Source organism: Thalassophryne amazonica, chromosome 16, assembly GCF_902500255.1.
Source record: "Thalassophryne amazonica chromosome 16, fThaAma1.1, whole genome shotgun sequence".
Classification (NCBI taxonomy): Eukaryota; Metazoa; Chordata; class Actinopteri; order Batrachoidiformes; family Batrachoididae; genus Thalassophryne; species Thalassophryne amazonica.
In genome coordinates this window covers 49,656,134-49,671,707 of record NC_047118.1, presented here as the reverse complement: position 1 = coordinate 49,671,707, position 15,574 = coordinate 49,656,134, and the positions used below count along the sequence as shown (strand labels likewise).

The 15,574-nt window shown below is 40.7% G+C and overlaps 1 protein-coding gene across 1 annotated transcript in view; it reads right to left on the bottom strand.

Moving 5' to 3' along the window:
* Positions 1-15,574, bottom strand: part of LOC117528727 (coronin-7-like) — a 111,221-nt gene that overhangs the window by 89,671 nt on the left and 5,976 nt on the right. The window contains exons 3-6 of the mRNA XM_034191363.1: positions 9,577-9,657; positions 9,258-9,328; positions 2,766-2,952; positions 1,635-1,711 (exon numbers count right to left, since the gene is read on the bottom strand). Coding sequence (XP_034047254.1) covers positions 1,635-1,711; positions 2,766-2,952; positions 9,258-9,328; positions 9,577-9,657 — 416 coding nt within the window. The remainder of the gene's footprint in view (positions 1-1,634; positions 1,712-2,765; positions 2,953-9,257; positions 9,329-9,576; positions 9,658-15,574) is intronic.

Genomic DNA, 15,574 nt, shown 5'->3' with positions numbered 1-15,574 from the left:
AATCAGTAAAATTTGATACAGGCCACCCGATATGATTATCATAATACGAGATGTGTAGTTCGCCTTTATTATTTATATGCAAGGTTGGGTAGGATTACTTTGAAATGTAATCCAAAAGTAATCAGATTACACGTAATCCAAATGTGTGTACATACATACATGTAATCCACATGTATTCTTTCAAAGTAATCCTACCCAACCTTGTTTATATGTAATGTACATGATCACAATGTTACTGCAATACTGTTGCATGTAATCACTGCAAACAGTGTGGATGCTTGCGAGAATTTGCACTTACAAATGCAATATAATAAATCTAAAGTACAAGCACATCTAGAATGTTTTAACGCAGTTCCAATGTGGCAATGTACAGAGGTAAAATTACAAAAATCACATCACTCTCTTTCTCCGACTGTAAAAGTGACAGGGGCTCTGGGTGTTTGCGCTGAAGAAAAGGCTCAGCTGAGCTCACGATAAAATACAAGTTGCAATGATTTGACCTTCAGTTGCAAGTCTAATTATTTAATTATAACGCTGTGGTTAAAATCAGCACATTTTCTTTATTTTGTCATCACAATTACAGTGTTTCCATATTAATCAGTGTGATCCAGAATAAATATATGTATATATATTTTTTATAACAGTCACCCTATTGGCATTTTGAAGCTGTACATCCACAATAAACAGATTTTAAGTCCAGAGTGTCTAGTGACAGGGATACCGCATTGAATGTGAAGTGCTGGCTTCATCTAGTGGTTTGGCAGTGCAACTACAAGAGTCAAAATTGCATTGTGATGGAATACAAAATAAACCTTAGGGTGCATCAAAATGTAGGGAATTTTTTAAGTCAACATATTAAAGAGTCTGGGTTTGGATATTGTTTGGATGCACGTAAAAATGACTTCTGCAAAGGTTTCTGAAAATTTGTTGACATTTAAAGGTCCAAACAATGTATTTCTTAACTCCCAACTGCCTGATAAAGCTGGCATTAAAAAAAAAAATGCAAGAACTTGCTTTGAGAACACCCATTCATTTACTTTTCTATACCTGCTTACTCCAGTTAAGGGTCACGGAGGGCTGGAGCCTAACCCAGCAGTCATGGGGTATGAGGCAGGGTACACCCTGGACACAATGCCAGTCTGTTGCAGGGCCACTTTGAGAACAACTTTAAAAAAATAAATAAATAAAAACAAAAGAGTGTATGTAAGAATAAAAAACCCAATCTTCGATACAACATATGTTCACAGTTATTTCTGGAGAACAAGTGAACATTTTAAAGTCTTTGTCCTGGTCTGTGTCCAGCTTTGGCTGAATGTCAAAGATTTGGCTGCTTAGATCCGTTACGATCATTGGAGTTTTACTCCACACTCGGCACAGTCATTGACGACATTGATAGAATGCACATTTGAATGTAGCAGATTGACAGAAAGATGGTTACCAACCTTGGAATACACAAAATAACCAATACTGCTGGAAGCCCACCTGAGCCTCTCAAGCTGGTGTGCTGCTGGACCTCGGGATCACCATGGACAGCCAAAATAATTTACAGGATGTGCAGTGACTTGAAATAGAAGCGGTACCCAGGCTGTTCATTATTTGGAAAGGGTGGCTTTTTGATAGAAAAGTGTGCTCACCTTGCAAGACGATGCCAGCAGGGATCCATCTTGTTTCCAGCTCAGACTCTGCAGCTGGTCACTGTGCTGCTCCAAAACTGCAGACACACACACGCACGCATGCACATGAGTCAAGGAAATGAATGCATGTGCCATGCCCATGTGTATACAATAAAGAAAATCAATGCAACAAAAAAGATAGAATATGTTGCTCCAAAAGAAAAGAAATTCAAACACAAAATGAAAGCATGTACACAGACGAGACGATGAATACTCAAACATAACTGGAGGAAGACACCAGGATCAAGCACACGGAGAAATGTGAAAACACAGTAATGCAACAATAAAAGAGATGATTTACACCAATGATTGGGTTGGAGATCTTTACATTTCAAGCATATGAGGGAAATTAAGATCGTGACACATAACAGGCTGCAGTGCCATAAAAGAGCACGGCAGAGCTTGTTTAAATTCAGTTTCATGGTAACGTGAAACAGATGGAAAGCTGTTAGAAGTGCACGTGTTAAGGCGGTTACACACAAAGTGACTCACTCAACAAGAAACAAACACTAAAGAAAAAATACTACGCATTAAAATATACATTTGTCTTTCACGTGTTGTCCCTCGACCACGTGAGCAGAAAAGGATGAATGAGGGGTTATGATAGACGGTGAGTGCAGCTCATGACAGGTTGGGTCAGCGGTGAGCAGCAGCAACAGCAGCAGCCAGGCCAACTGTCATGAAAGAAGGATGTGCCTTTGTGGTGGTGGTTGGGAAGGGGGGGGGTGCCAGAGGATAGTGATTATATCCTGAGGCCAGTCCAGGGAGACTGGGACCAGAACTGCAATCAAAAAAACTTTACCTCTGCTGCTCCGGCACTTAGACAGAGCCACAGGGCTGTAAAACGTAGGCAGTGTCAGTCAGACAGTCCCAAACCGAACGAGTCGCTTCACTCCATTCCAAACATAAATATAACACGTGAAAACACCACAATAGCAGCAAATAAAACTAAGTGATAAGAGACTTGGGGATTAAATGTAACAGAGACAGTGCATGATGCAGAACAAATTAATCAATCCATACAAACGAGACAATGTGAACATCTATGTGTGTGCATGTGCAGCTTGGGCTTCATCTTGGGGTTCCAACTACCTGCTAGCGGTGAGTCCCGGCAACCTGTGTCCCAAATTAGAGGGCACTTGGTGCTTCCAACGGCAAGCAAGCCAGAGGCAGTGGGGTGGAACTGCACTAGTTCCAGCCTGCCCTGACCTGGGTGCAGCGTCAGCTCTGCCTCTCTGGGCTGCTCCTGCTCTGGATCACACAAACTCCACAGCTTCAACTGCACAGAAAACAAAAAAAAAAACTGAATAACAAGGAAGTAGTGAATGGCAGTGTCATATGAAACAATGCAAAGGTGGCATGTTCAACAAACATGCTCCTTTATCTCGATGACTCTTTTCATAATGTGGATTTATTGAACAAAGGCTCAGCGTTGGTAATTTCAGACCAGTTTATCGGGTCCTGGTCACATCCGCTTTTCCACTATTCGCATGTGTGACGTATGTAAGACTGCACACACTCCTAACGCAGATGGAACATGTGGACAGATGCAGCATAGTAGGGGAAACAGGGGCACAGTGAATCAGTAGCTACAGTTGTATGTAAAAGTTTGGGCACTGCTGATGATTTTCATGATTTTCCTTTATAAATCTTTGCTTGTTTTGATCAGCAATTTCAGTTAAATATATCATACAGCAGACAAACACGGTGAAATTTGAGAAGTGAAATGAAGTTCATAGGATTTACAGAAATTATGTAATAATTCTTTAAACAAAATTAGGCAGGTGCATAGATTTTGGGCACCCCAACAGAAAAAAATACATCAATATTTTTAGTAGATCCTCCTTTTGCAGAAATAACAGCCTTTAAATGCTTCCTATAGCTTCCAATGAGAGTCTGGATTCTGGCTGAAGGTATTTTGGACCAATCTTCTTTACAAAACATCTCAGGTGCGTTGGTTTCCGAGCATGGACAGCCCACTTAGAATCACACCACACATTTTCAATAATATTCATGTCTGGGTACTGAGATGGCCATTCCAGAATATTGTACTTAATACCTTAGTAGATTTTGAGCAGTGTTTAGGGTCATTGTCTTGTTGAAAGATCCAGCCCTGGCACAACTTCAACTTTGTCACTGATTCATGAACACTGTTCTCAAGAATCTGCTGATATTGATTGGAATCAATGTGTCCCTCAACTTTAACAAGATTCCCAGTACCTGCACTGGCCACACAGCCACACAGCATGATGGAACCACCTCCAAATTTTACTGTAGGTAGCAAGTGTTCTTATTGGAATGCTGTGTTCTTTTTCAATCATGCGTACTGCCCCTTGAAACTCAATTTTAGTTTCATCAGTCTACAGCACCTTATTCCAAAATAAAGCTGGCTTGTCTAAATGTGCTTTAGCATACCTCAAGTGACTCTGTGGCCTGTATGCAAAAAAGTCTTCCTCTGCATTACAGCATCTCCTTGTGCAAAGTGAGATGTATAGTTGAACGATGCAAAGAGACACTATCTGCAGCAAGATCACGCTGGAGGTCTTTGAAGCACATCTGTGGGTTGACTATGACTGTTCTTACCATCCTTTGCTTCAGCTTATCTGAGATTTTTCTTGGCCTGCCACTTTGGGCCTTAACTAGTACTGTGCCTGTGGTCTTCCTTTTCCTCACAGTGGAAATTGACAGCTGAAATCTCCGAGATAGCTTTTTGTATCCTTCCCCTAAACCATGATGTTGAACAATCTTTGTCTTCAGGGCATTTGAGAGTTGTTTAGAGGCTCCCATGTTGCCACTCATTAGAAGAGATGCAAAGAGGTGAAACACTTGCAAATGGCCACCTTAAATACTCTTTCTCATGATTGGATTCACCTGTATAAGGAGGTCAAGGGTCAATGATCTTACCAAACCAATTTTTTGTTCCAATAATTAGTGCTAAATGTATTCAAATCAATAAAATGACAAGGGTGCCCAAATTTATGCACCTACCCTATTTTGTTTAAAGAATTATTGCACACATTTCACTTCTCAAATATCACTGTGTTTGTCTGCTATATGATATATTTAACTGGAATTGCTGATCCAAACAACCAATGATTTATAAAGGAAAATCATGGAAATCATCAGGGGTGCCAAAACTTTTACATACAACTGTGTATCTGCAAAACTACATATATACTTGCAGCTGTTATGCCATATTATATAAATTAGTGTTTTGTTTTTGGATACATTAAGGGTAAAACTAAGTAGCAAATGAAGTTTTTTCCTATCAAAAGTAAATTTTGTGGACGTCAGTGTCTTTGTATTTATTTCTCACAACAGAGGAAAGGTGGCCCAAAAATTTTCTATTAGTTAGACGACTAGACCAACTGATGAGCATGTGTTATGTCTTCTCCAGACTATCAGCTATTTGATAACTTGACTAGTGTGTCACATGCACCCGGGGCACAGTGAATTGGGGCACAGTGAATCAGTCTGGAAAGTGATTTACTAAGCCCCAGTATCAAGTGAATGACAAATATTACTTGTTGAAGCTTATACATTTATTTTTCAATGAATTATTTCTATAATTTGTGTATATAAACAACTGTTTTCACGTTTGAACAGAAATTATGACAGTTGTATTTATAATAGTTTCTAAAGGATGACTTATATCACTATACAAGACACTCACACATTACATACTAGCTGGTTTGCTGGATTACAGTTTGTATATGCATCAGCATATATTTAATAATTTTGAAGAAATCTTTATAATCATATGTTTTTTCATTATATTCTCAGTTGATTAGTGCCCCGTGAATTAGTGTCCGGGTCACAGTGAATCAAAAATTTTAAAATCGATTTTAAACACCTGTAAATACTTGGGGAGACATAAATAACAGCCTTATAAACAATAACTTGCTGTATTAAATGCATTGACAACAGAATGACCTAAACCTATGCATAATGTGTCTATGCTGCCACAAAACAACATTTCTTATCCACTGTGCCCCGGCTTCCTCTACTTGAACTTTTGTTTTGTCCCCTCCTACTATTAATCATCATATTATACTGTGTTTCAGTACAGCCAAACTAACAATGGAGTTGTTCTCATTTCCATATTTCCACATTATGTATTGTTAAACTACTCAGTGACTATGAAATGATGCTTAGATTATGGCTCATAAACACTATCTGTTATTAGCATAACCACAAAGCAGCAAGAGGATATTTTCATGGGCATTTCTGTCAGTTTGTTTGTCTGACCATGGCAGCTTCTTCAAAAGGCAAACAGCATTTACAATCTAACTTCATGGACAAAGGCCATATGTCAAAGGTCAAGCTCAAGTCAGTTGTCATTTACTGTCCATATTAATATCTTCAAAACACAGACAGTAATTTCAATCAAACTTGGAGAATAAACCCAGTGGAACATCTTATCACAACATAGGTCATGTCAAAGTCTGTGGTCAAGGTCAAATCAGCAGTCACTGTCTCAAATACATAATCAACCTCAGGAACTGGATGAGTTACTGAAATGCAATCTTCGGAATAGACTTCTACTCACCTAGAGCAAATAACTATATCAGACATATGACATTAATGAGACCACTCGATGATGTCATGCAAAAGCAGAATATTAACTGCAAGGTACTTCGAGTGTCTGGGTGCTCTGTTATCACAGGCAAACAATGCTCTAACTCCTGCACAGTGCTGCTCAGTTGTATCCATGCACCTTTCTTCATATCTGAGCAGGCTGATCATAATCAGTTAGCTTCAGTTCACTGATGTGTGGCACGAGCAAAAATCAACTCAAGACCCCATTCTGATTCAATTCAAGAAGGGTGGACAGATTAATCACTTTGTGCATCGCCTCAAAAGAGGCTTTCATCTGTCACCCTGTTGATCAGGAAGGGATCAAATCTGACTTTGGCTATTTAATGTTTTAAACTGAAAGATTCAGTCTTCTGCTGGCAAACAGCTGAGATGTATCAACACCCTTTCCTTTTTCCCTTTTATTGTAATAATCCTCACATCGCAGTGAATTTCTGCTCAATTCAGCGTTAAATGCTTCTAATCACTCTGCTTAAACAGCTGGTTTTAAAGCCACAACAGATGCAACACCCAGCGTCTGACAGTTCTGTGTGTGCAGACATCAAGCCTCTCAAATGGTGCAGACAAGCAGAAAAAAAATTGCACAAGAGCAAATACTTCAACTCTCATGGAGTTTTGTGATGCACTTCTCTGGATATTCCTGCTAAACGATGATACAGTAGAATAATTTAGAATTTTGAGAGCTTTTGACTTTGTAAATTCTGGGTGATGTCAACTGCTGCAAAATGAATGCAGAGAAAATGAAACTTTAGATCATGAGAAGGAGTTAATTAAAAAAGAAAAAAGATAAATTTGCATTTTACAAGGATCAGCACAGGTACGCCTCAGTCTGTTTTCATTTAGAGGTCATATTATGCACTTTTTAACCAATCCAATACAGGTCACCAAATGTCTTAAACAAGTACCTGAACTGATGTTTTATGAAAACACCTATTCTTAAACTTTGGGCCTATGCATGCACCCTGTCAAGAGCAGAGATAGAGTAGTCAGTCCCCTCCATTTTGATCATTTCAAACTAACAAATGTTCCTTCATCCTTTCATTTTCTATACCCACTTACTCCAATCAAGGGCCAATGGGGGAGCAGGGCGCCAGTCTATCACGGGACCACATATAGATGGGCAAACACATTCACACGCACACCTACAGTCAATTTAGAGTCATCATTTCACCTAAATTGCATGTCTTTGGAAGTGGGAGGAAGCCGGAACAAACCCTCGTGAACATGGGAAAAACATGCAAACTCCACACAGAAAGGACCAGGCGGAAAGTGATCCCACGACCTTCTTGCTGTGAGGCAATAGTGCTAATCACTAATCCACCATGCCACCCAAAAGCTAGCAAATGTAACTACCAAATTAAAAGGGTGTACAATGAGGACAAAGTCATTAAAACCTGATGAACATTAGAGATATTATGAGGACTGCTTTCTTTCATCTGTGAAATATAGCGAAGATTCATCCTATCCTGTCTATGGCTGATGCTGAGACCCTGGTTCATGCTTTTGTCTCTTCTAGATTGGAATATTGCAATGTTCTATTTTCTGGGTTGCCGCAGTCCAGAATTAGGGGACTTCAACTGGTTCAAAATGCTGCTGCCAGACTTTTGACACGGAGCATAAAGTTTGACCACATTACTCCCATTCTGGCATCTCTTCACTGGCTTCCTGTCCCTGTTAAATCAGATTTTAAGGTCCTGCTACTGGCCTATAAAACTGTTCACAGACTGCCACCGCCCTATTTAGCTGATCTACTTAAACCCCACGTACCAGCAGGATTACTTTGTGTCCCTAGGGTGAATAAAAGGTCTGCGGGTCATAGAACTTTCTCTTATCGTGCCCCTGTTCTGTGAAATGATCTCCCTGCATCAGTGAGGCAGTCGGACTCTGTGGAGACTTTCAAGTCCAGACTGAAGACGCATTTGTTTTCTCTTTGATATGATTAGCATATTGTGTTGTTATGCTTTTTATTTATTTATTTTTTTTACTCTTTTACTCTTTTAGTGTTTTTAATCTTTTAATTATGCTCTTTGATCTTTTCATCCATTTCGTTTTGTTTTTTGAGTTGTTTTCCGTGAAGCACCTTGAGGTAATGCTGTCATGATTTGGCGATCTGTAAGTTGAATAAATTTAAATCGAAACTGATGAACTTTGATGCATCTTGCTCATGTCTGCCACTGCTGGATGGTTACTCTATGCTGGGCTGATGATGCATTAGGAGCAGGTGGAGTTGTCAGGGAGAAAGACCATTTTGCAACAGAAATATACTACATTTTAGAAGTGAACAATTTGTCATTGTTTAAAACTTAACACTGTCACAACTCCACACAACCCTGCGCAACGGATCTGATATGAATGTAGATGTGAAAGAAATATAGAAGTGGCTGTATTTTTGTTAATCCCCTTACATTAAAACTAAAAGCCTACATTACAAGCACACCTTCATTGTTTCATTTCAACACCATTGCGATGGTGTACAGAGGCAAAATGACCAAAACTGTGACACTGTCCAAATACTTATAGACCTGACTGTAACTATGAAAGGTCAATAGATAACTGATTTCACTGCCCCATTTAACTTGCTCAGCACAACCAAAATCCCCTGATGGGAAAGAATGAGAGAATGTACCATTCAAATAAGACACTGCCAACCACGCTGGTGTGTGTAACAGTTTGCCATTCATTGTGTGCATTCGGACCCTGAGGCAAACCGAGTTGCTGAGTCTGAAGATGCAGACCCACACTCAGCAGATTCCAGGAAGCCAGAGCACCTGCGGCTGAGGATAAATGTGCTGAGAGGCAGGAGTCTTCAAAAGGGCATAAATAACAAAACCCAATGATTATTTAAAGTCCTACCAGAAATAACAAAATGGAAAGTGGATTTGTGCATAACTAACGACATGAAACGAGATCTGTATAAAGGAAAAATGAATCAACAAGACTAAGAAAGGACATGGGGGGGAAAATGAACAAAAGAAAGGTGGAGCTCACTGTCTCATCTGCAGAGCATGTTGCCAGGAGATTTTCATCAAAAGGGGAAAAGTCCATATCAGTCACCACATCTGAAAGAAAGGAGGAGGAAAATAAGAAATAAAAACCAGAGCTCTGTCACAACTGTCTGGCGTTATTTCATATGTGAGCAAAGGTACATATTTCTTTGATTAATTTTTTAAAGATATTGCTGTGTTATTGGAAAAGCAGATGGAATGACATGGGTCATATGTCAGAGAGAGAGAGAGAGAGAGAGAAAATAAAAAAGAAACAGACCAACAGAGAAGGACCGAAGAGGTAATGTTAAAATAAAAGGCACCAGTATGGCAGGAAAACTGAGTCACTGTCCACTGGCCGTCTGAACCGGGTTTGACTGAAGACAGGCCCAGCACACATCCACCTGGAAAAATGAAAACCATACACATGCACAGAAAACGTCATCCATTGTGGGTTATTTATACTGTTACTCCGAATGATATAATTCACGAGGTCAACTTTGTACCATCAGAATATTTAATAAAATGTCCAAGGTTATTTAACGACCTTGGACATTTTTCCACAACCCTTGGTAGGGGTGTGAAAACCTGTCTCTTGAGCACTTTGGTCAGTGAGGAAAGGTATATAGACCTTGACTATGTGAATGATGCTTCAATCTTTGCAGAAGTGATGGATACTCTGACTGCAGCACTTGATAAGATGAGTGAGGAATCTGCGTGTGTGAGTTTGCGATTGTCCTGGATCAAGAATAAGATCCAGGCTTTTAATGGCTTCCTGGATTCGGCCGTGAGACGTGTGTCTGTATGCAGCTAAAGTGTTGAACTTGCAGAGACATTCACTCACAGCAGGTAAAATAAGTATTGAACATGTCACCATTTTTCTCAGTAAATGTATATTTCTACTTCTAATCCAATTACATTTTTTCCACAAATCTGACTGGTTAATCGTGTGAGATTTCAGACCGTATAATATCGGGTGTAAGGTAGCAAAATATTCGACCGTTTCACATTTCATGCATGACTCCGCACCCTTACAGTTCCTTCAGAGCAGCCATTGTTTTTGATGGTGTTTCTTGGAAAAATGATTTCTCTATGTTGATTGCAGACTCTGCAGTACAAATGTATGTGGAACACAGTAACAGTACCTAGACAGCTCTCATATTGCAGTAAGAATAAGAATGCACTTACAGTTATATTTAAGCTATACGACTATGTGGTCCGATAGCGGTTTGCAGAATATAATTCAGCAGCACTCGAGGCACACTTGTGATGCTTTCAGGCACATATGGGACATTCAGCCACCGTTCGACATGTCAGAAACATGCCGAATGTCCCCCAGAATGCGATCAGAATATCACAAATGCCATTTTCATGGCGTCCGATTGTTTAGAATGCAGTCAGACTGCAGTCAGACTGCCGTTCGACAGTGGTTCCACCTTGACTGGGCCACGACTGTTTTGAACATGTGAAAAACATTTGAGGCGGGCACATGACTGTGCCCAACTGTTTAGACTACTCTGACAATGCTGGTCGACGTTTTCAAATGCACTTCGACACTCCCCGAATGTGGGTCAAATTTTCATTCGGAAACAATTTGGCCACATTTGGCCTCTTGTGTGATGGGGGTATTAATGAGTTACAGTCATACCCCCAAGTCACCACAACTATCAGGCTTGAAGTTGAGAAAAAAAAAAAAAAAAAAAAACTTTCACAGCTCATTACTTCATATTTTTAAGTTGACTCAACTTTTAATTTTTTTACAGTGTTTGACTTTTTCCCCTTCCTTTTTTCCCCCTGAAATGTCTAAAAATAATCACAGTTAGGCTGTAATGGCTCAGTCACACAGCATACAAAGATTCCTGAACGAAGGGAAAAAAGTAAAAAAGTCACAAATCGTCGAGAAAAGGTGAAGGAATGAGCGTTTGAATTTTCCCATCACAGAATAGTCTGCAAATCAAGAGCCAAAAAGGAACGAAAGAGAAACAAAATGAAACCAAAGCTAACATTGATCTCCACACTTTAAATGAAACGTGCCTGGAGCCACTGCTGGAGCAGTGTGTGCCTGCATCCTGCTCTGCATTCCAAGACTCTGCACTGGGACGGAGCTCTGTAGCGCTTGAGTCCTGGACAAGCTGCAAAGAGAAGCGCACGATCTGACCCACTGTAGAGATCTGTGCGCACGTCAGTGGATCCAACTGCTCTCTTTGCTTGTCCAGGACAACAGAGGGATCATCTCCATCATCAGAATCCTCACTGTCTAGTTCAGAGTGATGACATGCTGCGTGCTCCATGTTGCTCTAATTAAAAAAAAAAAACTGAAGTGCTTGCTGAACATTGATGCGTCATATTTACAAAACAAAAACAAACAAAAAAAAAACACCACCACACAAACCACACATGTTAAATACTCCACCAAAATAATACACACTCCAAATGCTAAATATTTCTCAAATGTTTCAAATACCAAACTCTAATCACTTTCTGTACACCCTGAAATGCGTGCACTGCAGAAATGCGCTCCATTCTGAAAACGGTAAAGCAAATGGCACTCTGGTTTCCAGATGTACAGCAGGATGCACTGCTTCCTTGTCAGGGCTGGGAACATCTTATGTGTTGTTCCCCCCCACCCCGCACCCAAAAAGTAGAAAATATTGGCATTTACGTCACAAGCAAACTTAAAACGTGCCATCTTGTTTCAGGTTTGAGAGCGAGAGAGAGAGCTGTCTCTCTCTGCCTTTTTTTTGAAAACCCTGGTGTTTCTGATCACCAATCAAAGCTGTTCACACATGAATGTCCGCTAATGCTGATACCTTTTTCACACTTGATGTTCAAAGTCACGCTTCTGTAAACTGCCATCTGGTTTGCACAAACCGAGGCACAGTTCACTCAGAGATCACCGCAGACAACACAAAATATTATTACGTCGTGATGGCCCTCAGCTCCACGGCAACAAGGCTGATCACGTTCCTGCAAAGCCCTCCCGGTGTGAACAAATACGCAGCGATCAAGGATCACCTCCTCAAAACGTTTGAACTGTCAGACTGAAAGGGCCAGCAGACTCTTCTCTCTGCACGGGCTGGAGGACAGCAAGCCCTTCAGAGTTCAGGACAGAATGCTGCAGCTCCTGACAGGACACCACTTTTTGTGCAGCAACTCTCTCCTGACTAGACTGAAAGGCACAGGAGGCGCAGGAGCCGAAAATATTGAAGGAGAGCACAGGAGGTCTGGAAAAAAAACACTGGTGTGCTGTGGTGGCTGCAGTATCAATGTATTGCGTTACTAAGCCATATAACAGAAAACTGTCAAAAGGAGGAATAAATACAAGTGTAAAGATGATTGAATATATCAGAGCAATAAACTGATCAGTCTGTGTGAACGCTGTGCATTTACTCCCCATGTGCGGTTATTTCCACCAGGTGCAGCTGATCCACAACGTGAATTCTGCCTTCCAGAACAGCTCTTATATAATCATCTGAATCATCTACCTTTTGCCACATGTACAGAAGGGCTGGACTGTCATTACTACACTCATATTGTTATATTTAATAAAAAATAATACGCGCATGCAGGAGGTGATCGCTGCTGCTGCCAGCGCTGCTGCTGCCAGCGCTGCTGCTGCCAGCGCTGCTGCTGCCAGCGCTGCTGCTGCCAGCGCTGCTGCTGCTGCGTTCATGTACCGTCGGAAATTACACAACTTTTTTGTTGTTTCAAATTCAGCAGTTGCTTGTGGCAGGAGCATGGTTTTCATTTTATTTTTGGTAAAATAATTCATTGTATCCACACAAAAGATTAATTCTGTCCTATATAAGGTGCCTGAGCCCTGTGAAGCTGACCCCCCCATCCAGATAAAAAAAAATCCAAGCAAACAGGCCGAGTATGCCCTGTAATTTCCGATGGTACATGAACGCAGCGGCAGCAGCAACGCTCACAAACCGGCTTCTGCACTGTATGAAAACATTCAGCTGGTCGAACAAAGTCGAACTAAACGCTAACGCTACAAAAGCTAAGCAAACAAATAAGAAACCATCAAGAACGACAGCAAAACGAAATATGGATGAATTTAAGTTTTTGGCAGCATTTGTTCCAATTTTTCGACAGTTTAAAAATCCTGATGAAGCGCCAGCTGCAGCAAAGAAACTGCGTGAAGGTTAAACAATGCCAACAAAAGTCAACGAAAGTCCAGATTTCTTGTTTCGTTTGGGCTTCATTGCCCTTCGTTAAGTGGCATGTGACCACGCCTTACTATAACAGGTGACAGCAGGTAAACTAATCCGAAGAATGTTTAGGGGTGCATTCACGCAGCACAAATTTAAGTCATGTTCATCATTTCCTGGCAGAAAATGTCTGAGCTGCATTATGTGATATTGGAATAAAAGTACACAATATCGTGACAGAGCCACTTATTTGGGAGATTTTTGGCACCAAACGTCCTCCTGCCAAACTCTGACAGTGACCGTGAATAACAGTCAGGTGTTAACATCTGATACATACCGATCAAAATCACTGCACAGATACTTCAGAGGCATTTCAGGGTGACTTACAAGCATTCACAGAGAAGAATAACTTGTGTTTCAGATTACATATTGATAGTAGATGTGTTTAAGCTGACTGCAGTCCTGATTGGGGCTTACTTTCACCCCTTCTGCTAATTCCAGGTCTTCCTGAAGCTCTGCACAAGTGGCTCTTAAGCGACTCTTCTGATAATTCTTTTCACTCTTCTGTCAGAAATCTTGCGAGGAGCACCTGGTTGTGGCAGGTATATAATGAAGTAATGTTCTTTCCACTTTCAGATTATGGCCCCAACAGTGCTCACTGGAGCATTCATAAGTTTAGAAATCCTTCTGTAACCAGTACTATCAGTATGTTTTGCAACAATAAGATCCTGATAGAGCTCTTTGCTTTACCCCATCATGAGATGTTACTTGTGTGACACCTTGGTAATGGGAGACCTTTTTACAGGCCATCAGTTGGGACTGAACCATCTGATATTAATTTGCACTAACAAGGTGCAGAACTGTTTTCTAATTACTGATAGATTTCAGCTGGAGTCTTGGCTTTCCATGCCTTGTTGCAACTCTCTTTCTTCAGGTGTTCAATACTTTTTCCATGTGTCATTTCACATTATTACACATAATTTATGGACATCTATGGTTTGATTTCTTTGTGTGTGTGGATTACTTGGGTTGTCACAGACATCTGGTGAAAATTTCATGTCAACAGATCCTTTGAAAATATATTTACTGAGAAAAATGGTGACATGTTCAACACTTATTTTCCCTGCTGTATCTCAGCAATGACATTCATGTCTCTAGGTCATCGGGATTGAAACAGAGATGCCTAAGAAGTGTTAATTCACTGTTTCGCAGTCGTGACTCTTGCGCCATCTCACGGTCCGTGACTTATGCAAGAGGTCGGTTTCAACAGAGTTGCAGTTTAGGATACAAAGTAAACACACCTTGTGAAGTATGGACAACAACACAACATTGGGCCACAGCACAACTTCATCACAGGTGCTACACTTCTTTATAACCCTCTCAACTTGGGAGAACATGTCACCATCATAATCGCTCGTGAGCTCATTGAATCGACACCATCCACATCTTCGCTAACCATTGTTTACATGGCTTCGCAACGCCGGAACTCTGCTGGCACCTCTGTGGATTCTGGGAAGCACAGGGGTGCACCAAGGGGATTATGGGAAACATTAAAGTGGTGAATGGTATCATGAGGTCACTGGATAGAGGTGTTTGGCAATGCCAATCTAAGGTCCAAGTCTTTAGGGTCTAGTGCTTTCTGTCTTACTGTTTGGTTGTGAGAATTGGATGCTAACCAGTGACCTAAGGTGAAGACTGTATGTCTTTGTTCAAGTGCATATCATTAACGTGGGGAAATAAGCCTGATTTCACCTGCATCTGTTAAATGCTCAGAAACCTCAAGGTGTGAGGAATATGAATTTTGGTGACATCATCTTATGTCACACTTCTAAAATGAATGGGAGAAAACATAATTTTTTACGGTGAAACCAGAGGATCCTCGGTTCAAATCCCAGCCTGACCGGAATCCCCTAGTTGCTCCCCTTGTATGGCAGCACCGTCACATCGGGGTGAATGTGAGGCATTAGTGTGTAAAGCGCTTTGAGCCTCTCATGCAGATGGAAAAGCACTATATAAATGCAGTCCATTTAACCCAGAAACACTGTGGGTTCCCTATTAAAGTTTCTTGGAAACATTCCTCATGCCTTTTTGTGCCTTTCTTTCAACCAGTAGTAAGCCAAACCAACATTTTTAGGGTCTTCAAATTACCCCAAAATACTGCCAGGAT